This window comes from Myxocyprinus asiaticus, chromosome 49, assembly GCF_019703515.2.
Source record: "Myxocyprinus asiaticus isolate MX2 ecotype Aquarium Trade chromosome 49, UBuf_Myxa_2, whole genome shotgun sequence".
NCBI classification, from domain to species: domain Eukaryota; kingdom Metazoa; phylum Chordata; class Actinopteri; order Cypriniformes; family Catostomidae; genus Myxocyprinus; species Myxocyprinus asiaticus.
Genome location: NC_059392.1, coordinates 6,540,717 through 6,566,114, shown reverse-complemented (window position 1 = coordinate 6,566,114; position 25,398 = coordinate 6,540,717). Strand labels below are relative to the sequence as shown.

At 39.0% G+C, this 25,398-nt stretch overlaps 1 protein-coding gene across 2 annotated transcripts in view; it reads right to left on the bottom strand.

Moving 5' to 3' along the window:
* sh3bp4a (SH3-domain binding protein 4a) overlaps positions 1–25,398 on the bottom strand; it is a 49,891-nt gene that overhangs the window by 7,033 nt on the left and 17,460 nt on the right. For both annotated transcript variants that reach the window (XM_051693237.1, XM_051693235.1), the window contains exons 2-3: positions 16,142–16,338; positions 13,609–15,992 (exon numbers count right to left, since the gene is read on the bottom strand). In XM_051693237.1, coding sequence (XP_051549197.1) covers positions 13,609–15,992; positions 16,142–16,262 — 2,505 coding nt within the window. In that variant the 5' untranslated portion in view covers positions 16,263–16,338. The remainder of the gene's footprint in view (positions 1–13,608; positions 15,993–16,141; positions 16,339–25,398) is intronic.

The window sequence follows — 25,398 nt, the reverse complement described above, 5'->3', positions numbered from 1 at the left end:
AAACATAAATTTTTAACTTAAGACATTACATTTCAATTTTAAATTCACTATTGTTATATATAGAATTGTTCTATAGTCTATACAGTATTTAGCACAATTACATCAGAAGTAACTGTAATTAAATTACTGAAAAATTAAGAGTAATCCCTTACTTTACTATTTGTTTTCAATGAAAAAGTAATTTAATTACAGTAATTAATTACTTAGTAATGCATTACACCCAACACTGGTTATAGGAAGTATTAGCTAGCTAGCAGCTACATAGTCCTGCTGTCATGAAAACCGGTAATGAGGCTCGGTAGCTGCTAGCTAGCTATCTGGCTAATATGATATCTTACGTACAGAACAAGTCAGCACTGACAATGCAGTACAGCTATCGACTGAACACAGCCACAACTCTGACATCAACACCACTGATCTATTTATGTATTATATGGTTAAAAAAAAAAAAAAAAAATCATGATATATAACAGTCACAGGCAAGAAAGTGTTTCTTCGTGTGATTAAACATGGAGCTCATGGTGCATTACCGCCACCTACCAATTTAGAGTTAAAATAAATAAGTGTTGGTGCAAAGATTAGTGTATTATATACTTGGTGTGAATAGGCCTTTAATGTATGTGTCTTTGAATTTGTTTTATCATTAAAATACATGTTTCACAGACAAAAACATTAACACTATTGCTCCCTCCAGCTCTGCATAAAATGTTCATCATATATTATAATGACATTCTAATGTGAGCCATTAGAGGATTCCATTAGAACACTAATTTGGTAATTTCTATAAAATTATATAAAATGTGTGGGGCTCTTTAAAGCATGCAAACAACTTGATTGGAGATCTTTCTAGTACCACTGTATTTACCACTTAAGATGACATTCTGTCATGGTAAAGATTCACTGTAAAAGGTTTCTAGAAGGAATGTATGTAAAAACTGAGTGAAATGTATGCACATACAAAACAGAAAAGCTTAAACAAATAGAAGTAAGGACATACCATAGACTTATATTGTTTTTATATAAAGCTAATTATAAACACTACAGACTAACCCAAACCCTGACAACCTGATCACACAGGAAATCGACAGTGCTTCTGAAAGTTCATGTACTCTGAAATCAACCTCATTCTGCCAAATTACTGACAAGTGCCATCCCAAATCAGAAATTTTTGCATCAATTCAAACATAAAACACATTTCCCTCTCGTGCTACTGATACCGCACTGTGCTAACAACATCCAAGACATAGGTTCTAGTCCCACGGAAACCATGAAGTAATCGCGTTCACAAATAATGGTAAGCGTGATTCGGAGGTTGCATTTTCATTCTTAATTTAAATTTTTACTCCACTGACGGTTAGGTTTAGGGTTGGGGTTTGGGTTAGAGGGTAGAGTTAATAAAATACGCATTGCTGTTGACTATTTTACATTATTTAAAACAAAAAACACAACTTGCTTTTGGTGCCACTCTGAGGACATTTTACCTGGAAACTGGGGCTCAAACATGCCCAGTCGTTCAACAACACTTCCAGTTTTGGCCACTGGGGCCAGTGGTTTAAATTTCGGTAAGCACAAACCAATTTTAGCAGCAAAACTTTCAACCTATTGTTGCCGAATTCACAGTGCAATCAGTCTGCCACAACTGAGTCTCAATTTTTGCTTTCTTTATGAATCGGTTTTCCAATCAAGTACACCCTAGAATGTCACCAAAGGAAAGTTTTGTCAGATTTAGCTCAGTTCTAGGATAATTCTGTCATGAATCAACAGCTAAGTAACCCACCTCCCACTCACATTGCCATAAAAAAAAATGGATATGTAAAGAGAGAATTGCAAGGCCAGGAATTTCTGTTTTTCCCCTTCACTTTATCTCTCCGTTTCTCTTTCTCATATAATCTTCTCTCTGCGGCCACCACAGGCGAATGACCGAATCCTTCAAAGGGCCCGACCGACCTCGTTTCCTGCCACACATACAAACACAGCCATGTTCAGAATGAAAAGGGACTTCAGAGTTCCAAGAGAATGGAGTGGTAATCCCCTCTCTCCTTCATGCTTGTTGAGGAATGATGGAAAGAAAAGAGCAACTAGAGCCGGGGGAGAATCTTAGCGAGACGAGATACAATTATGAGAATGTCAGACATATCACATCTCCCTGTTGGGTACATAAAGTCATTGACTTATGTTTCATTGCTGTATGGGGAGCCATCGTCTGTGTATGAGTTTTTCGGTGTGAAGGAGGTGGAAACCTTCGGAACAAGGAAGAATCGCTTTAACTGAAGTTGAGAGTGCCTCATAAAAGCATCGTAAAAGTATGAGGTGACTAAAAGGAATATTCCGGGTTCAATACAAGTTTGGCTCAATCGACAGCATTTGTGGCATAATGTTGATTACCCCTCCTTTTCTTTAAAAAAATAAAATAAAATCTGGGTTACAGTGAGGCACTTACAATGGAAGTGTATGGGGCCAATCTGTAAACATTAAAATACTCACCGTTTCAAAAGTATAGCTACAATAGAGAAACAATATGTGTGTTAAGATGATTTAAGTGTGATAAATCGCTTACTAACATTTTATGTGTAAAGATATAGCCAATTTTACAACTTTGTTGCCATGGAGATGTAATGTTAAAAAACCCTATGGCCCTACAAAATTTTACAAGTCGAATGATACATGAGTTTTAACAGAAGAACTAAAGTAAGTACTTTTATAAAATTATAAGCATCACATTTCTGCCTTTAAACCCTCCAAAAATTGGCCCAATTCACTTCCATTGTAAGTGCCTCACTGTAACCACGATTTCTGCTTTTTTTTTTTTTTTTTTAAAGGAGTCGAAATAATTTTTTGTGGTAATCAACATTATGCCACAAATGTTGTCCATTGAGCTTAACTCGAATTGAACCTTGAATATTTCTTTAATATAGTATATTCCTCTGCAGTGTTGAGAACGCTGTAAAGCAATTTTACAGTCTCAGAAAGCATTTGTAAATTTAAAACTACATGACTTGCTTCAGTTATGACTGTTTTTAAAAGTTCTAACCTTTGTTTTTGGTGTAAGAAACCATTATAAGTGGACTTCAGGAGCAACAAAAAAAAAAAAAGTAGAATATGGCACCTTTAGGGGCCGTTTACACCAAAACAGGTTTTTACGTCCATCTGCACTGTTTTTAATTGTTTTTCTATGTTAACATGTGCTAGACTGAGGTTTTTGACAATTGCAAATTTGGGTCACTGATGAATAAAGTTGTCTGAGATGATAAAAATGAGAAATCTTCGTAGAAATGTAATATTTAAGTCCATGTTAGTTTCACAAATTTTTGAAAACAATTAGGCCTATAGCATCTTCTACAAAAAATGTACTTCATGACATTTAAAAATGTCATGTGGTGTAACCATCAAATAAAAGGTATTAAAAACCTTTTAAAAAATGTTTTCAAACCCATTTTTCTAGGTGAAAATGTAGGTATTTATTTGAGTCAATAATATCAAGTTTTGTCAGGGTTACACCTTACGACTTGAAAAAAAAAATGTGTCTTTGGATGGATTCACTGCTTATTTTTAAGAAATAATATTTAAATTATAAATACAAGATTATCCTGCACTGTTCATGCAAACATTTCTTTTTTCAAGAATTTCAGCTTTTAATGACACTTTTGAGATTTTTCTCACTATCTCTGGACAGTAACACCACATGACATTTTTTATTTTAAGCCCTAGTAAAAATATCAAAGTGACTTAAATTAGTAATTGAAAACATGTTCATAGAAGAGGTTGTTTTGTGTGAATTGCATTTGTAATGTATTTTTGAATAATTTAATGCAGGAGTGCTGCATTTTTTAGACACCATGTCAAGTTAAAAGAACTTCAACTTTTAAAAACATGTCTCAAAATACTTGATCTGTTCTATTTTTTGCGCCGCGTCTTTCTTTGTTTAGCGCGAGAACGAGTTTGGTCCGAACTGCCCTTTAGGTTCTAGGGACACATCTGTGTCTATGTGACTCCACACAAACAATACACTGATTATGAGGTACAGTGTGAAAATACTTGTAAATACAGTGTTTATATTCATATATTATTTTTCAAGTGGCAGGCTGAAATTCGTCGTGATTGTATCTCATTCCACAGGGTGCAGATGGCCTTTTGCATGCATACGGTGCGTTTTTTTTCTGAAAAAACAATTTCTATCTTTTCTGTTTTTCCCCAGATTCCCTCACAATTCTCTTGCCCTTTATTTCTGCATGCTCTAATTTGATTACTGCCTGATAATCTGGGCAAACGCCCTCGCCTTGTGCTGGGCCAGAGAGAAGATTCTTGTTGGGGCTGTTGAAAGCACCCAAGAGGTCTGCTGATTCCTGACATTTGGGATGAGATGGCAAAATGTCATAGTCATTAGCTGGAAAAATGAGCACAGCCAAACAGCCCTGGGTAATTTTCTTCCTTGCCAAATGGCCTTGTAATTTATTATTCTTGTAAGACTCGCCTCACATGAACATTCACAAGAAATGTACAGAACTGCATTATTGTCTCTAACAAAGCCTCTAACTAACCTTTACCCTCTTCAATAATTTGAATCATTAAATTCCTTACGATTCCCATCTCTAATGCACAATACGTAAAAAAACACAATTCTAAATGCAAATAATAAAAATGCAACTAACCATATAAGTGTGCATAGTTAGGAAAGCAAAATAATGAAACTACAATATTTCACCACAAATTCATCTGTAACTTGGCAGAAGCTAGACAAATTAGGCAGATGCCAACATGGATTGGTTTTGTGACACGCACTTATCATCGAAAACCATGAACCATCAGGGTTCATCTGCAACAATACGTTTTGTGTGTTCAATTAGAATCTGACGCGAGCATGAAACCATCAAAATCTAAGTGTACGATAAGCAATTTTGGTACTGTGTTACCAACTGACATCCAATGTAAAATCTCGGTCCTGAAGCAAAACCAGTTCAGGTCAAGTTCCATTTTGTTCCATCTCAAAAAACCCAAGGTTTGCTTTGTCAACACAATGCCATGTTTGGTTTTTTGAAAAAATAACTGAGAGAGTTGGACCATGCATGGACATTTCTGGACCTGAATGGTATTAAGAAGCACTGTATTTACAATCCATTACTTTAGCCTTGTCAAAGAGCAGGAAGAAAACTTGATAGCAATTCCCTCCGTAAATCAGTCTGCAATGGTTCTTTCCTCTATGTCAAGAAAACAGAATTGGCTCTAAAATGGAAGATTATTTATTGTTTGAACGTGACTAGTCAGTCCAGGGTCAGCCGTCTATTTCCAGAGTTGGTTTGGTGGCTCTCCCTGAATTGACTTGTATTATGTATTCAGTTCCTGAGCCTCTTCATCTTAGCGGCCTCAGGTCTGAAAGAAGGAGACTGAACTCCATAAACAACAGGGACTGTTATAACTTGAAGTAGTGTTTGCTTTACAGGCAGGATCATACAAAATGATCAGTCCCAAAAAATTATGAAAAATATAATGAAAGCATAATTAATTGGATGTTTTGGTAAGAAGACTTGGGAAAAATAAACAAGCAACGTCAATTAAGTTTCAGTGGAAAATTGCCTCCTATTTGTCTTTCTGATTAGAATCTGACTTGAAAACCTGCCTTGTTGAGCTGAATGACAACATAGCCACATCTGACATTAAGAATCCTTATACAGATTCCGAAGTCATTGGAAAGTAAAGTCCCTTATCGGAGTGGTGATCGGAATGTAATCTGAACATTTCAACCGCGTCAAACTGGGAAAGAAAACCTCATGAGTCACCTTGTTATTAAAGGAAAAAGGATGAATGTTGGATAATTCTTGTGCCTATCAATCAGGAAGGCCGCCACAATGGAATGCTCCGGAATTAGAACACGGAACATTCCAGAGGCCAGGGGGCCACCTATTCAGAATGTGACCGTTGTTATGACGCTAGCAACATTCTGGGATGTAGTTTAAGATACTGCGGCTGCATACACACTAATCCATTTTAGTTTGGAATCTCTTTTTTCAGTTCCTGAGGTCAATGTTTTTCAAAGTATGCGGTAATGGAGAGTGTTTCTGAAATCCTCTGTTTTCAGTGGGAACAAATTGTGTTTTAGAGTGGATGAGAGGTGAAAAAGTAGCAAAATTAATGCATTTAATATATATATATATATATATATATATATATATATATATATATATATATATATATATATATATATATACACTACCGGTCAAAAATTTTGAAACACTTGACTGAAATGTTTCTCATGATCTTAAAAATCTTTTGATCTGAAGGCGTATGCTTAAATGTTTGAAATTAGTTTTGTAGACAAAAATATAATAGTGCCACCATATTAATTTATTTCATTATAAAACTCAAACGTAATAAAAAAAAAAAAAGAAACACATTTTTTTTCAAATTGATGGCTTGGACCAAATAGTAAAGAAAAGCAGACAATAAGTGTCCAACATAGATGGGAACTCCTTCAATACTGTTTAAAAAGCATCCCAGGGTGATACCTCAAGAAGTTGGTTGAGAAAATGTCAAGAGTACATGTCTGCAAATTCTAGGCAGAGGATGACTACTTTGAAGATGCTAAAATATAACACAGTTTTGGATTTTGTTTAGTCACAACATAATTCCCATAGTTCCATTTATGTTTTTCCATAGTTTTGATGACTTTACTATTATTCTAAAATGTGAAAAAAAAAAAAAAAAAAAAGTATAATATATATATATATATATATAATAAAGAATGAGTAAGTGTTTAAAAACTTTTGACCGGTAGTGTGTGTGTGTATATATATATATATATATATATATATATATATATATATATATATATATATATATATTGTTGTTAGAACGAAAAAAATATTTAAACATTTTCATTGCAATGTTCAGGGAAGGTTAATTTATGGATATGAAGAAAAAACGTAAAAAAAAAAAAAAAACAACAAAAAACAACCCTACATAAAACATTTCTAGAAACCAAATGGGAACCATACTCTAATGTTAGGGGAACGTTCTGCGTTTGCTAGGGAAACAGCCATCGGTTTTTTAACAGAACTTGCTATAACACTATAATCAGATCCTTAGGGTCTCCTACTTTAGACCCGGAAGCAGCACAGAAACCAATTCCGGATTTAACAGAAACCGTTCCAATCACTAAAAAGCCCATGAAGGGTGTCGAAATGGTGACTGAATGTATGTCTCTCAAATGGGATTGGCGTGTCATTCGCCCTCGGCACAATATCGTCCACTTTCTCTAGAGACAACTTGACAGCAATGATCGACAGCTGAAATTGACCTGTGAGCTTCAGAACTGTGGCAGCACTTAACTTTTTCTTCAGTTTAGCTACATGCTATGCCTTCCTGCATTAGACTAGTTTAGAAAGATGAGGAGAAAGAGAGAGAGAGAGAAAGAAAAGGAAAAGAAAGGAAACAGCATGGGTGAAGGCAAGCTGAATAGTGGGAGTGGGAGGCTTATACCTCTTAGATGGAATGTATAATATCAGATTTGTTCTGCATTTTGACTGGCATATTAAATAATGTTCTATTTTTTATTAACTCTGATTATAAGTTATGTTAATTTAAATAACGTTCCAGGTTCAATACAAGTTAAGCTCAATCAGCAGCATTTGTGGCATAATGTTGATTATCACAAGAACATTTTTTAACTCGTCACTTGTTTATTTAAAAAAAAAAAAGCAAAAATCGTGGTTACAGTGAGGCACTTACAATGGAATGAATGGTGCCGATCCATAAACATTAAAATACACAAAGTTTCAAAAGTATCACCACAAGATGATAACATGAGGGTGAGTAAATGATAACAAACTTTTCATTTTTGAGTAAACTACTCCATTAACTTGTATTTAACCCAAACTATTCCTTTTAACATTCCAGAGTTTAATCGTTACATGTTTGCATTTCATTCTAGCTAACTCTGTCCCATTAACTTCCATTTCAGGGAATGATGTGATCACATATCAGGTGTTTACCAAGCAATCCATCACGCCATCCAATATGCCATAAAAACGAGTCAAGGCTGCTGATTTAGCCAGGATTTCCTTGGCATCCTCCCATTACCTGGTTTTCAGATAGATTACTCCTGTCAAGATACACCATTGGTTGTGCAAAACACCCAGATCAGACAGCCTTGACTAAGAGGCTTGAGCTAAAGGTGTTTCCTCATCTGAAGTTTTGGGGAAATTATTTACGGAAAAGGTTTGTTGACAACTCACTGCACAAAAAAATTATAACCATAGTAAATTAATTACCTCGGTCGGCAAGGTCAACTTAATGTTAGTAGTAGGGTTAATTATTTGGAGAAGGTCTTGATAGTCCGGTGATGAGTCTGATTAATAATTCTAACTGAAAAGAAAGAACAGTGTGTTTATTATTTTGCAAGATTAAACAAGATGCACTTTTGGCGTGTCTAAAGTTAAAGCAATAAAAGTTAGTCTGTGCGTGCCGAGTCAAGCTTCTTTTCTTTATTTTTCAGCTGCTTGAGGACTGTCCATCACAGCACCTTGCTCTCTCATTCATTCAAGTGGTGCACATTCAATCTTGAAAATGGCCGCGCCAAGTTTCTTTAAAAATAAGGTGGATAGAACCTGGAATATTCCTTTAATATTCATTATTACTTAAAGGTAGATTGTGTAATGTGCTATAGTGAAAAATGGTATTGCCAAATTTTATTGCAAAAATAATGAAACAGTACACCATTGGAGTACTATTTTCAGCGTACTATGATTTTGGGACACACTAATTTTAATCTCACATACTATTTATAAGAGATAGTATGCATATTAGGATGCAGCACGAGTGAAGATCCCCATCTGAAACAAGGAAACTCGAAAGGAAATAAACTATGGCAAATACAGTAGCGGCCAAACAATATACTACTTCCACAAAGTATAAATGACTGTAAAATGTGTCAAAGTGGTCCCATTATGGTCAAACTGATATAGAAAAGTTGTCTATTTTTAGAAATGTCGCTGGAGGGTGGGGAAAGGTGACGGTCATGTTTCATATTGATTTTCTAAAGAAGCATGTACAGTTGAAGTCAGAAGTTTACATACACCTTAGCCAAATACTTTTAAACTCAGTTTTTCACAATTCATGACATTTAATTATAGAAAACATTCCCTGTCTTAGGTCAGTTAGGATCACTACTTTATTTTAAGAATGTGAAATGTTAGAATAATAGTAGAGAATTACATATTTCAGCTTTTATTACTTTCATCACACTCCCAGTGGGTCAGAAGTTTACATACACTTTGTTAGTATTTGGTAGCATTGCCTTTAAATTGTTTAAATTGGGTCAAATATTTTGGGTGGCCTTCCACAAGTTTCTCACAATAAGTTGCTGGAATTCCTCCTGACAGAACTGGTGTAACTGAGTCAGGTTTGTAGGCCTCCTTGCTTGCACATGCTTTTTCAGTTAAGCCCACAAATGTTCTATCGGACTGAGGTCAGGGCTTTGTGATGGCCACTCCAATACCTTGACTTTGTTGTCCTTAAGCCATTTTGCCACAACTTTGGAGGTATGCTTGGAGTCATCCATTTGGAAATTGCTCCCAAGGATGAACCAGACTTGTGGGGGTCCACAATTTTTTTCTGAGGTCTTGGCTGATTTCTTTTGATTTTCCCATGATGTCAAGCAAAGAGGCACTGAGTTTGAAGGTAGGCCTTAAAATACCTCCAATTCAGTACACCTCCTGTCAGAAGCTAATTGTCTAAAGGCTTGACATAATTTCTTGGAATTTTCCAAGCTGCTTAAAGGCACAGTTATCTTAATGTATGTAAACGTCTGACCCATTGGAATTGTGATATAGTCAATTAAAAGTGAAACAATCTGTCTGTAAACAATTGTTGGAAAAATTACTCATGTCATGCACAAAGTAGATGTCCTAAACGACTTGCCAAAACTATAGTTTGCTAAATCTGTGGAGTGGTTAAAAAAATTAGTTTTAATGACTTCAACCTAAGTGTATGTAAACTTCTGACTTAAACTGTAAAACATTTCCAACCACACATTGGCAATTCGACTGAAATGTCAGGCGTAAGTCCTTCATGCGCAAACCGTTGGACATCACTTATAGATGTATTTTTAAACCCCCTAGGGGAAATAATGGTGAGTTTAAATGTTCTATTCTCACAGTGCCAGTCTTTATATTGTGGTCAGGTCAGGTTTATTTATCTTGATTTAATTGTTTGGGACAGTTCTAACTGCGATTCTAATTAATTTCAGTTTATCTCCTCACTTTTTGAATCACCCCTTTGCCAAGCTCTGCACCCCTTGGTTGGTGTTGCTTGCTCAGACAAGCTTTAGAGAACGAGAATTTAGAGAATTAATGATTTTCAATAAAATGTGCTTAAAACATCGAACAAATAGAATAGATATAGAATAGAATAGAAGGGTCAATTTGAGACCTAATTTACTCCATCTTCAAAACAGCCCAAGATAAAAGAACGCAATTACTCCACTGACAGCTAAAATTGATGTCAAAGTCAGGACAAACAAATATAAACACTTTATTTTGAACTGGTGTGCTTTGACTTTAGTGACTTTAACATTTACACAAAGAGGCTGCCCAAACCCTAAGCAGGTCGCTGATTGTTAGCTGCTGATAACTGCAGTTCTGCCCACTTCAAATATTTAAATGAACCACAAAGAAATTAAAATGGCTTAGTTTTTATACCAGCCTGGTGGTCTCAAAATGCCCTCCAGGCTTTATGGCTTTATTTTAGGAGTGTTTAGATATGGCTGCCAAGCTCTTACAGTCTTTGGAAGCTTCCAGAAGGTCTAGCCAAGCATCTAGCATACAAGTTTTTGAAACATTCAGCTTGCTGAATAATGTTGGCAAGCTGCCATTTGTGACTTGACAGAGTACCATTTAAAGGAAAAGTCATACATTTATACTTCAAAAAATAAAATAAAAAAATAAATCAATATTAAATAATTTTTTTGAAAGTCTTATTTAATATCTAAACATCCTTAAAACAAAATTGCATGATACTATATCTTGAATTAAGTAATTTTTTTTTTTTTTTTATTGTGCCCCTTTTCCAAATTTCTTTTTTTTTTTATTTTTTTTTTTTTATTTTTATGAAATTTCCTAATGGAAAATATATATTTACCAATACAAAAATGGACAAACTTAATTCAAATGATAAATTATCTGAAAACAAGTCATATGATCTTGCATAATTTTCCTTCTCATGTAAATATATCTTATTTTAAGGATGTTTGGATAGTTTTACTGTGAAACAAGACAAGTGCTGATTATGAAGATAATTTTTTAAAGTGTGTATTTAAGCTACAACATGATCACACAGGAAGTTGGCATGTTGTTTCCAAGAGTTCCAGTACCCTAGGATCGGCCACATTATCAGTCAGCAACATGGGAGATCCAGGTTCGGATCCTGCGTTGAAACCAGGAAGTAACTGCATTAGGATAATCAGTGACTGGCGTGTTTCAAGGTTGCATTTTTCCTTTTAACATTACACTTTGATGGTTAGATTTGGGTTTGTGGTTTGGGTTGGGGGGTGCAGTTTATAAAATATGCATTCCTCTTTACTGTATTACAGCCTGTACAATTGAAAACAACTCGCTTTTGGCACCCCTCTGTGGACATTTCACCCACAGGTGCCTGTACACCAAACAGCACTTTTAGCTTTGGCCACTAGGGGGAGTGTTTCGAATTTCAATAGCACAGACAATTTTAGCTTAAAAAAAAGTCAACCAACTGTTTCCAATTTCATTGTGAAATCAGTCTGTAGACTATGCCCATTTGTATGTGCATAGAAAGCTAACTGTAAGAAAATGTACTGAGACAGCACACAAAATTGCTTAATCGCAATTCTGAGGCATATTAGCTTAAAATACTTATATAATTCTTCAATCTTATTGTCTGAACAGCTCAAAATGTCACCAGGCTGAGAAGCATTAGGCATAATTACCAAACACACAGAGACAAATGGCTAAATAAATGGCATAAGAGAGGCAAGCAAAGGGCATGCATCCATCAGGGACCACAGGCTGTAATTTTAAAATCGATTAACTACTACAGAAGACAACCAGCTATCTTCTGACATCAGGGCTTGGGAATAATGGCCTCATCTCCATTTGATAAATGTCTCGGCTCTTGAAGCACGACGGGGAAACAATGATGAAGCTTCCTTTCAGCCAACAGCAATATCCAGATACACTCTCCAAGAGATGCGAATGATTGCTGAGGTATTGTGCCCTGTAACAGATGCTTACCACCCACTCAATTCTTGAATAATTTAACTTTGAACAAAAGCTCTGTCTGTTGTGGAGGGGAAGATAAAACAAAGATTCCTGTCAGGAATATATCACATTTACATTTAGAAGAACAGGGAATATCTAAATCGATAAAGGCAGCATTTCCAAAAGTAGCTATCTGGCTGAAAATAAATAAATAAATAAATAAAACAGCCTAAGCTGGTAAGATGTTTTGGGCACTTTTCCACTGGAGAAACTGAAAGATGAACCACACCAGACTGCCCAGGCTGGGAGACCTTCTTAAACCAGCCAAAACTATCTTAAACCATCTAAAACTACCTTAAACCACTTTAAACCACCAGGAAACCAGACTGGTTTAAGCAGTTTTTGTTTCTCCATGATAAGGAGCTAAAGCTAACACTTTTCCCAAAGATAAGCCTGAAATTATATTTTCCCTCTCTCTCGCTCCACATCCTGAGTAACTGATAACACATATCTGTTTCCATTCACTGTCTCCTCAGATCTGCAAGCTCTGAGCTGACAGAACTGGAACACCAACCTGTTATGAATGGGATATATCGGTCAGTGCTAGTGGAATGAATACAGAAGTTAGAAATGTTCTGGCTAAGGCTATGTTCCAAACATTCCCTTCATTTTACCACTAGTTTGAACTCTGTTCTTTTCCAATATTGTTTTTCAGACACTGTGTAGTTTAAAAAGACAGCTAGTGCATTAGCAACACTGGACATCCTGTGCCCAATAATAAAAAAAATAATACAGGCACAATCTTTCTTTCAGTAAGAATGTGAGCTAGCAAAGCAGGGTTTCAGCTGCTGTTTTTCACAGCAGTATAGATAAGAAAGGCAGCACAGAGCAGCAAAGTGCACCCTCATCAGAATTAGCCCTTAGCATTAAAAAGAGAAAGGCAGATAAGCTGGACTGCATAAAATAGGTTTAAATCAAACGTTATGCGGCCACACTTACAATAACTACAAGAATGGTATGTCTTTACAGATGCTTCATACAGTTAGACTGCAAAGTTTTTTGTGAAATGAAAAACACGCTGGAACAAAGTTACGCTAATTCCTCATGTTATTTTTTCCCTGACACTTACGTGCTCTACATTATTTATATGGCTCTTCAATGTCCAATGAAAATAAATGAGAAAAAAAAAGAGTGTAAAACATCACAATATATCCCAGTTTTGAATCCCAATAGTAAACTAACAGAATCACAATATTATCATATCACAACCTAGATAACAACAAAATATCATATTACTAGGTCCCTACTGATTCCCACTAGTATCGCAAATATATTAAGTTCACAAAATATGCAATTTGAACAAACACACAGACAGAGAGCTTACCATCATTAGTTCCTTCTGGAAAGATTTTTTGTCCTTAGTCTCCATGTTGAGGCAATCTTCTTTCAGTTTCTCAAGCACAGAGGCAACCCTCTCTGGTTCACTGTCCAGTTCTGCCCGGCAGAAATACGTCAAAGGAAGATTCCCATAGCCCAAAGAATCAGCAAATGCTCGCCAGTTACCCAGATTTTCCATAAGTATCGTCCTTACGGAGGCGTAAATGTAGGTGAGGAACTTGCAGGGCTTTAGGATTTGCTCCATTAGCATTGTGGTTGTAAGATCTGGCCCACAGAAGTATATGGGTTTAACCTTTCCCAAGACCAGCACGTTTTTGACATGTACAAGCCCAGTCTTTCCCTGATAGTATCCAATGTACCACTCTTTGGTCCATAGTTGTCCTTTAAGTTTGATCTTCTCCTCGCTGAGTAAGGCAATAATATCCCCTTTCTTATATTCCAGCAAGTACTGATTCTTGGTTTGCCTGATAACGGTTTTGATCAGTTTGCCAAATTTCAAGTTAGTGATGCAGCGCTCCTGAAACTGCGGGTATTTGGTGGTGATGGCCAAAGGAGACAAAATTATTTTATCGACTTCCTTCTTTTTCAGGAACCTCCTCTGGCCATTGTTCCGCATCCCCGTTTTAGGGGGCGGCTGTGGTGTCTGAACGCAAAATTGCGCAAGGATGCAGTCCTGATCGTCTTTTACCTGGACACGTAAAGTGAAGTCAGAAATCTCATCTGCATTCCGAGACGTAATCATGTAAATCAGCCTGCTCACCTTGCCCAATTTTACCTGAAACCCACGGACAATCCTAGCCTGCTCATTTGCCTTGACCTCATAGTTCGACATGTTGGAGTACATGCCAATCTGCAAGTCCTGAGGTCTGCCAAGAACAAACTGGTGCTTCCCCCACAGTTGTAGGGCAACAGGTGGGGCAGACTTTGCTTGTTTCCCAGCCTCACTGACAAGTAGAGTCTTGGGGGCACAGTCATGCCCAAAAATGGCCACCACAGTCTTAAAAGATGGATGAATGTGCTTGGGCCCATAGAGACCCAATGTAACTTTCTTTACCATCTGATCCCAAACTGTTGAATTGAAGGACACATGCTGAGTCTGGACGACAACTGCTACATACATGCATGGCTCCAGATTGTCCAGCTGAACCTGAATTGTATCACCGTAAGTGTAAGCTTGTGGAACTGGAGAATAAGGACCCTCTTTACAATCACTTCTCACACACAAAACTGCCGCAATTTGACTATCTGTCCTAATCGCCACTGACACCTTCATCTCTAAGGTTATGAATGATTTTATCTCCATGTTACTTAGTTTGATTTCAATGACAGGACTGACAGTGGAACATCTGTCATTGTTAAGCTCCAAGGGAGGATCTAGCAAAGCTTTCATGGAGATTTGCTGAGTGTCACCCACTGCAACATGGCCTTCAGGAACATGAATACTGATATTAGTATCTGGAAGTTGGACTGCCCCTCCACAATTGTCCAAATTGCAGACAATGTTGGTCTCTACTGGTTGTGTTTGACCCCAACCTGGGTTCTGCCCCAGGGACTCCAGGTCATGGCAAGAACGTGCCAACTTCCGGTGGTTTAGCCACGCCGTCCGGAAATCCTCTCTGTTTTGAAACTGCTCCGGTGAGGGAGCCTTAAGTCCAGTGAAAAACCCTGATGAAGGCAACTGAGGATTTGACTGAGCTTGTAAGATTGACAACTCTGACAAACTATAAGACCTCTTGCTCCGAAAAAAGGCATTGTCCTTGTGAAACATCTGCAAGGCTTCAAGATCAGGGCTGGTGGATGTGCCATCAAAGGCACTTTTGCTGTACCCTTTTGAGGTGCCGTAGCTGCTTGTTGTGTTGTTGGAGATGGGGGAAGAAGGTGCAAATGAGTCAAAGAAAAGCAAATCCAAACTGTTGCAATGGTTTGCCTTCTCGTTGCTGTTCTGATCAAGAATGTCAACCATGGATCCATTTAGGAATGGGTTGGTTGAAGACAGCATGGAGAAGGGATTGTTTTTGTCATAAGGCAGGGACGGCTTGAGGGACAAACCAGTCCACTCTCCCAGAATCTCCAACTCTTTTGCTCCCTCCTCGGAGCAGTCCCCAAGATTGTCAATCATTCCACTGTCACTAAGAGAAGAGTCTCTGTAGTTGATTGGCTGAACATATGTGGAGGGAATGTATCCCATCTCTCTGTTGTCATGGGCGTACCACCATTCCCCACCAGATGTGTCCAGCACATACAGATGATCACCTTTGCAGAACTTCAGAGTGGTAAAACTGGATGGACAGTAATCCTTTATGGCAACTACTTCCCGTGCGGTCCCGAAAGTAGTCGAGGGAGCCAAACGCAAGGCACTGGGAGAAGGCACTGCAAGGAAAGACCATAACGAAAGTTAAGAATTACTGATACATCATATACATGACGAAGCCAAATAAAATGTTCTCTTACAGGGATAGTTCACCCAAAAAGAAAAATTCTGCCTTCCAAACAAGAAGAAAGCAGTGCAATAAACTGACCTTTGACATCTACGAGACTCGCCTCGGTCACTCCCTCGTCAATGTCGATGAGGGTGCCCTCTGATTTACATCTCGGGAGCACATTGTTGTTGTTTGTTACTCTTATCCTGTGGGCGGCCATCTTGTCCCTTGCACTGGTTACCCTATTTCACCATGGCTCCAAACAGTATTAGACATTGGCAGTTTTCTGTTGTTTTCTTGATGAGGAAACAAAAAAGGACAGGCATGATTTTGATTAGCATTGTGAGTAACAACAAAAGCCTGATGCATTGAGTATGAGACAAGCTGCAATCAGATTATTGGATCACTAAAACAAAACTCTTCAGAGAGATAGCAGCAAGAGATTAGAGGGGTATAACTAAGTGAAAAACTGGGGCAAGATGTAATTCCAAATGTATTGCAGGTGATTAAAATGAGCTTGAGTTGATTACTTTTAATCTTGGCAGAGGTTTATTGCTGCTTTCAAGTGCACCTGGGAAGCTCATACCTCAGAGTTTGGCATAAGTTCCTACATGTCACATATTCAAGTTGTAATCAAACTACGGAAGAAGCCAAACTTACACAAATACTCAATGAATGGTGTCAAAAACTCTTTTTCTGTTGTAATGGTGAATAAACATGAGTGAATAAGCCTGCATCGCTGATACACAACATACATGCAACATATATGCATCTAACAAAAAATTTAAGAATTTTCTTAAAACAAACCTTGAAGGGTGAGTAATTAGTTGACTGTCATATACAAAAAAAATTATATTATTAAAGTACAGAAGTTTAAATAATTTTGCAAAATTATTGCTTCCCATCATCTTTCATGTAGACACGCCTCTTCCAATGTCCAATCGGAAACTCGTGTATCATCTAGAATTCTGACTTTCCCACTCGTTAATATGACTTCGCTCGTTAATATGCTTGGTCATTCATGTGCTCGGAACCCCTAATTACGACATTTCCGACTCCACTTGAAGCCACATATGCACTGGTGTCTGCTTGTAGGAGTTATAAACTGCTGGTTTAGGAGTCAAACAAATGCTATTACCAAATACTGGTGAATTCTGTTTTAAATATCTTTTACGCTCTGGTATCAATATTGCTCTTCGTAAATTTCAATAAATCCTGTCATTTTGCAAGGTTTCATTGAGGGAACATGTATAGCTAAGAAGAGGACAGTAAAGGAAGTTATTTCAGATAGGAAATCAATATTACATAAACATCCATAAGAAAGTATTGCCATCTCCTAAAATGGTCATTTGTGCTTTATCTTTGACCTTGACTTAACCTTCCTATGGTATTAAAATATAGCACCTCCTTTTGGTATTCTCGGTCAATTTTGACTGGAAGGTTTAGATGTATAACCCTTTTTTTTTGATGATGATGATAATGATACTATTTTTTCCCCTGAAGTAAGAACAATAATATTATGCATTTCTTTTGGGATTTTATGCTATTTGTATCTAATTTACATGTAGATTTCTAAATGTTACCATTCATTTGCATATACAAAGAAGCAATTTTTTTTTTTTTATATAAAATTAAAAATTCAGTACCTACACGTCTATAGGTTGAAACATGAAGAAAATATGAGAATCTGACATAAATTGGAGGCAGATTTCTGCCATCAGGCTAACAAAATATATATAACATGACTTGAAAACCATGTCATGCCAGTAGATTGCTGTAGCCACCTACTGTGTAGTCTGATGGCTTGTTGTAACCTAATTTTATATTTTATCACAAGATATGCATTTGGATATATATTTAGACATTATCAAACTATTATTTTTAAAAGTTTAGCATTTTAAAATGGATTTGAAGTGTCAGTTTTTGCAGTTTATGTGATTATGCTTGTCATCAAAGACACAGAATAAGCATTTTTCTACCAATAATATACAATTATATTATTGGTATATTATTTTATGTTTTACTACTAATATATGTAAAACATTAAAATTTATTAACTAAAAGTAAATGCATAAGAGTAAACATTTAGCAATTTCAAACTTTCTGTAGTAAAAATGTATTTTGCAAATGCGTGTGTATGTGTGTGAGTGTGTCAAATTGCTGTCATCAGCTGGAAAACAACAAATGACTTGTAATGCCAACAATGACCAAAAGATAGCTGTACAGCTCCACTTATTCTGTTTGTCTGTGTGTGTGTGTTCTGCATTGTGAGTGTGTTATCATATCAACCCTTCATTTCTGAGAGTGTGTTTAGCATTGTGACTGATTTATGTTTTATTTGACAAATGTAAAACAAAAGCATTGTGTTAAAGTCTCACCAGTTCATTCTTGTGTGTGTGTGTGTGTGTGTGTGTGTGTATGTGTGTATGTTTTTCACTGAGGATGTTTTAGAGTCTCACCCTGTAATTTCTGTCCGATTTTATCTGCTTTGTGGCTGATTTATTGATTTGTCAATTTTGACCGTGAAAATCAAAGGTTTTTTTTATGGCCACTTAGGGGCCGTTTACACGACAACGTTTTCAACTAAAAACGGAAAACTTTTTAAGCATTTTGGCTGTTCCTTTACACGACAACAGCGTTTTGGGGCCTGAAAACGCAAACTTTTGAAAACGGGTTTCAAAGTGCAAGTTTTTGAAAACGATGCCGTTATCGTCTCTGTGTAAACGTACAAAAACGCGAATTTGTGAAAATGATGACGTCATGCGCACGTGTATTACGTGTTATAAAAAGAATGGTGGATTGATGGACATCAATTTGAGATGTATAATTATCAATATGAATACTGGTGTCTGTGCAAATAACAATAATCAACAATTTATTCATTTGGAGTGTTTTGTATGGAGTGTAAACATTGTACAGTAGGCAGAACCTGCAATTTGAAAATCTTGATTAATGTATGGATTCAGATGGGAAAAATGTATTTGTATTTTAAATGTTATTTATTTACTTAATTTTATTTGATGTACCTTTACCCTGCAATTAATTTACCCACTGCTTATGTATATAGCCTATAGACAGAGATGTGATGCCATGTACAGTATTCAATGATATGCTTAGAATATGAAAATATGAGGCAGTGAAAATGCATGTTAGATCCAGTGTACACAAGACCTCTCTGTCCATCAGAAGATATCCATATATCAGAGGTCTGTCTGATATCCAAAACCAGTCAACATCAACAGCTTATGTTAACTTACTCTCCTACCAGCCCAAGAGTCAGCAGGGAGAATAGAGAAGAAGGCAGGAGACGAAGTGATGGTAAAAATGAGCAGAGTTTATTGAATAATCTTGAGAGTTCAGTCTATAGGCATGAGTGCGAGTACTTTAAAACAACATGTGAGACATTCAAAACTACAATGGCGGACTACAGGACTGTGTCTGTGCTGCTCAAGATTTTGAGTTTATTGATGCTTCTCCAGCAAAGTAATTGTAGTAATAAAGCAACGTCATCGTCCGTCCAGACAAAATTGCTCAATGCTTTCGCCATCTTCATTGTTTGTATTCACCGCTCTGTGGAAGAATGCTTATATGCGCAGGTGCGTAGTGTTTCTTTACAAAGTGACATCGCCAGCTACTGGCCTGGCATGCATAATACAGCGTTTTTAGTCATTTTCGCGGATCTGTGTGAACGGGGATCATTTTGAGAGCATTGTCGTCTGTACGCGAAACTTTTCAAAAACGCAAAAGGAAAAACGTTTCCGTTTTTAGTACATCGTTGTCGTGTAAATATGGGGAACAGAATCCCATCACGCATGCACTACACGACATCACTTCCCACAGAGGAAACATGGCACCGCAGTCTTGTATAGGACGGTGACTGACGTGAGTATGTCGCAGTAAGTGATCATCATGTAGGTCAGGAGGGGAGCACTCATAAAGAATATATGAACTATAGTCATATAGTATGAATTAACTCCTTATGAACCCAGTCGGGAAGGGAGTTTATTTATAATGAAAGTGCTTGTGACTTTATGGTAAATTATAACGGCCTGAATACACGGAAGTGCAGGGCATAAGTATATATTTGGCCAATGAATGGCAAGTGCTCTAAGAGAGGACTTGTAAAGAAAGAGACATTACGTCTAGGTTGTAAAACCTTGTGAATGTGTTTTGAGAGGACCATCCTGCTACAAAACATGTCTTGTAAGGACACACCATTCGTCCATGCCCATGGAGGCCATGCCTCTAGTTGAGTGTGCTTTCACACCAATTGGGCAAGTCTTACCTTGCAACTCATAAGCCAGGGCAATTGCATCGACAATCCAGTGAGAGAGCCTTTGCTTGGAGATGGACATTCCTTTTGTGCATCCTCCATAGCATATAAAGAGCTGATCAGACAGTCTGAACTGGCAAGTATGCTCAACGTATGCATGTAGTGCCCACACAGGGCATAACAAATGCAATGTTTGTTCCTCATCCAAATTAAATGGAGGGAAGAAGGCCCGAAGGTGAACCACCTGCGCTTTGAAGAACGTGGTTAGGACCATGGGTACATAGCCTTTCCTGGGTTTGACAGTGGCTCTTGAAAGACCGGGGCCAAACTCCAGACATGAATTGCTGACTGAAGTGCATGCAGGTCACCTACCTGTTTTATTGAGGTCAGAGCCAGCAGTAGTGCGGTCTTAACGGAGAGCATGCGCAAATATTCAGAGTTCAAAATCTCAAAGAAGGGCCCTGTGAGAGCTTTTAGGACTTAAGTTATGTCCCAAATCGGGACAGTAGCTGGCCAAGGTGGGTTTAATTGCCTTGCTCCCTTAAGGAACTTTATGATTAAATCATGCTTTCTTATAGAGGCGCCGGCTTCATGTGCGTGATACGCAGTTATAGTTGCCACACATGCAGGTTCCACAGCTGGGGCTGGCAGATTGTGCCTTGCGCCTGAGAGAGGAGATCCCCCCTCAGCAGTATTTTCCATGGCGAGCTGTACAGCATCTCCATCATTTTCAGAAACCATGGCTGGTTGGGCCATTTTGACACTATTAATAGAACCGTTTTCTTGTCCTCTCAGACTTTGCATATGACAGAGTGAATCAGGCATACCGGGGGAAATGCATATTTGTGTTTCACCAGCCATTTGCATGCCATTGCGTCCCTTCCCAGTGGGGCTTGGGACTTCGAGTACCAGAGGGGACAGTGGGCATTCTCCACTGAGGCAAATAGATCGATTTCCGCTTTGCCGAATATTTCCCAAATCCTCAATACAGTTTGAGGATGAAGTCTCCATTCGCCTGGCATCACCCCTTGGCGTGAGAGTAGGTCCGCACCATAATTCAGGTGGCCTGGGACATATGTCACTCTCAAGGAGAGGAGATAATGTTCGCTCCATAGGAGGCAGCGACACGTCAATCTCAACAGTGGCGGTGAATGAATTCCACCTTGGTGGTTTATATATGCCACAACTGTCATGTTGTCTGAGCGAACCAGGACATGACAGCTCGCTATTTCTGACTGAAAAGCCTTTAAGGCTAGAAATACAGCCGATAGCTCTAGGCGGTTGATGTGCCACGCCCTCCTCGCACCTGTCCAGGTGCCGAAAGTCAAGTGTCCATCGCACACCGCCCCACAACCTGTGTTTGGAGCATCCGTGGTCACCACTTTCCACCTGACAACTTGGGACTTCGAGTACCAGAGGGGACAGTGGGTATTCTCCACTAAGGCAAATAGATCGATTTCTGCTTTGCCAAATATTTCCCAAATCCTCAGTACAGTTTGAGGTCTCCTGAATTCCACCTTGGTGGTTTATATATACCACAACTGTCATGTTGTCTGAGCGAACCAGGACATGACAGTTTGCTATTTCTGACTGAAAAGCCTTTAAGGCTAGAAATACAGCCGATAGCTCTAGGTGCTACGTGACAACTTGCCCCAGCACGACAACTGGCTGGTAAAACGCAGGAGCTGTCCATGGTGCTAAAGCAGCTATAGAGCGGTGGGATATAGTGATGCGCATGCGCCCTTGGCGCCAAGCACTTCGGATGCCGCCACCATAAATCCCAATGCTTTCTGAAACAACTTCAGAGGATGTGTTCTCCCCAGTTTGAACTGAGAATGGCTGAAGCAGTAAGTCTCTGTGCTGGCATAACAAAGTCTCTGATTGCGCCAGTAACAGCCAATAGTCGAGGTAGTTCAAGATGCATACGCCGCTCAGTCTCAGAGGGGTGAGAACCGCATCACTGCACTTTGTGAATGTGCGAGGAGCCAGAGACAGTCCGAAGGGCAGGACTTTGAATTGATACGCTGTTCCCTCGAATGCGAATCTCAAAAACATCCTGTGATGTCGTACAATTTGGATATGAAAGGACGCATCCTTCAGATCTATCAACGCAAACCAATCGTGTGTGCGTACATGTGATAATATCCGTTTCTGAGTAATAATTCTGAATGGACGCTTTATGAGTGCATGATTTAAATGTCTAAGATCCAGGATTGGCTGAAGTCCGCCGACTTTCTTTGGAACAAGAAAATAACGGCTGTAAAACCCTTTTTGTGCTTGACAATTTGGCACAATCTCTATTGCGTTTTTCATGATGAGATTGTGTATTTCAGCTCGTAACACTGGCGTGTCTTCGGACGAAACCGTGGAAGACAGAACGCCGCTGAAACGGGGTGGCCGGTGTACAAATTGTATCATATAACCATGTTCGATCGATTTTTGCACCCATTCTGAAATACCCGTTAGGGCTCGCCACGCGTCTGCGTAATGGGACAGAGGGCAATTTGGTTTGCTCACTGTATGATATTATGTGACGCTCAATATAGGGAAGCAGTTGTGCATAATGTGTGTGCTCTGAAGAGGAAAAGGGCTCTTTTTTAAGAATGAGAATCTCATGCATTTGCAATGAGTGCTGTATATTTTTTTGCACTAATTGCATTTTTTTATTGCATTTATTTGAGTGCAACAACAATATTCCTTTCCCGGCAAACAGTAGTAGGGTGATGAGGAACAGTGTTTTGGGTCTCCAATCAAGCCCTTTTTTTTATTATTTTTTGGAGCAGACCCAGAGGGAACCGCGGGGCTCTGCTTTCCGCTTCGAAAGGTTGTGCCCGTCAGGAGCGCTTTTGCTGCATGTGCTGATACGCAGGTGCCAGTGAGACAGCAGGTATGGGGCTTTTAGTTGGGTGCTGGCTTGGCGAGGGTGAACCAGCTGTGATATACTCCGTTTGGGCATAAAGTGTTTCATAGCCTGTGATTGCTGCTGAGTCGCGACGTAACATTCAGCAAATTTATTCACAGAGCCGCCAAATAGGCTGGCTGGAGACCCTGGAGCATCCAACAGAGTGGCTTTTTCCTTATCACTCATTTCTGTGAGGGTCAGCCATATATGTCGATCCACAACTGTCAGGTTGCCCATGGACTTGCCGATGGCCTGCGCGGTGACTTTTGTGGCATGCAGCGATAAATCTGTAGTGGTGCGGAGCTCTTTGAATGTCTCTGGATTGAAGCCATGCTCGTCCATTTGCCTGAGAAGCTTGGCTTGAACTACCTGGAGCACCGCTAATGCGTGGAGTACTGATCCAGCTTGTCCTGCTGCTGAGTAATCTTTTCCCTCCAATGCGAACATTTGTCGACATGGTTTGGAAGGATGTATGTGGCATGATTTCCATGGCCTGTTACTCACTGGGCAGAGGTGTGCCGCTACCACCTCCTCCACAGGGGGTAATTGGGCATAACCGTTTTCTTCCCCGTGATCCACATTAAAGAGGATGGCGTCAGTGCACGAGCATGCCGAGAAGGGCGCGCACCAGGACTTAGATAGTTCATTATGAACTTCGGACTGCAGGAACCATTCATCTAGGCGAGATTGTTCAGGTTCCTCTGGGTGAAGCTCTTCGACCACCCTTGTAAGGATGCAGAGCATCTCCCTGTCAGTGGCGCGTGCATGTTCCTCTCCCTCGCTGGGGGGAGGGGCGGCAGCATCATCCACTGACCACTCGCCTGATGCAGTGAGAGACATGACTTCGTCATTATCATCTCCAGCCCCAGAATTGCTGCACAAGACGAGGCCGCCTGCTCTTTCAGAAGGTCAGAGCTCGTCTCGCACAGTGTATCTGAAAACATGTGCTTCGTAGAGATTGAGGGGCTCGTGGGGCGTGTGCTGCCATTGGGACCACCTCAAAGTCATCCTGCTTGACCTCACGACCCCGCTGTGCCTACTCGTGTGAATCCTCAGGTATCACAGAAGAGGCGGGAGGGAGGGCGTGAGGCTGAATCGTCCCTCATAACATCATGAGGGTGATTCACGAGCGAAGCGTCTTGTGACTCATGCCCTCACAGTGAGGACAGTCTGTCTCCATGAGAGCCGACTCTGCATGGGCACGGTCCTGACAGTAAATGCAGCACTCATGCTGATCTGACGCAGGATGTGCCTCTCGCACAAAGAACACTTACGGAACGAAATCTTTAAAAAGACACGAACACGCAAGTGACTCTTTTAGATCTATAAATATATAAATTAATATATATTTATATCACACAATATACAATTGCTTTGTAAGGATACACAAACCCTGCCAAAGCGCTGCGGGGAATCAGGATGCTGAGGCCCGTTCACCAGCAAAGTGTCACACGGTGAGGCGGTGTGATATTCGCCGGAGCACTGCAGGGGAGCGGAAAGTGTTCCCACAAAGATTCCGCCCGCTGACTTGTGTATATCGACGACAAAGGTAGAGGGCTTCTAGACAAGAGATGATTGCTGTCTTGAAGGAAGAAATTCTGAGGAAATGGTTTTTGTGCACCTGTTTTTATAGCGGACAATTTCGCACCAAAATAGGCGGGGCTCAAACGCCATAGCCAATATTAGAATATTGGCGTTATTGTAGAGATGTTTCAACTAGGTCGTGTAAAAAGGCATGCCCATATGTGTTACTATACAATGCTGAGTGTACCGAGTCGTAAGTGAACCATTTTTATTACATTTTAATGTATTTAGGTAAAAAAATGAACGAATACCATAGGAGAATTCAAACGCTTTGTCCGATTTGAATGAACATTGGAAGGGGTCTTCAACATCATGTCCTGAGGGTACATAAGCAGTTTGGAAACAGCGCCACATAGTGGTCAAAATGCTTAGTCAATTTAAACACCTTTAATACTTAATCTTAATTTAATACTTTAATACGGTGAAAATAGGATTACATGGGCAGTAACTTCAGGAAAATCTACAATCATTTAATTCAGCATAAAAAGCCACTTAGGTTTAATACTCATAATGAAGATATATGTAACAAAATAACATAGTATGCACATTTCCATTTTTACGGCGAGTTCCATTACTGAACAAAAGGTATAAATGATT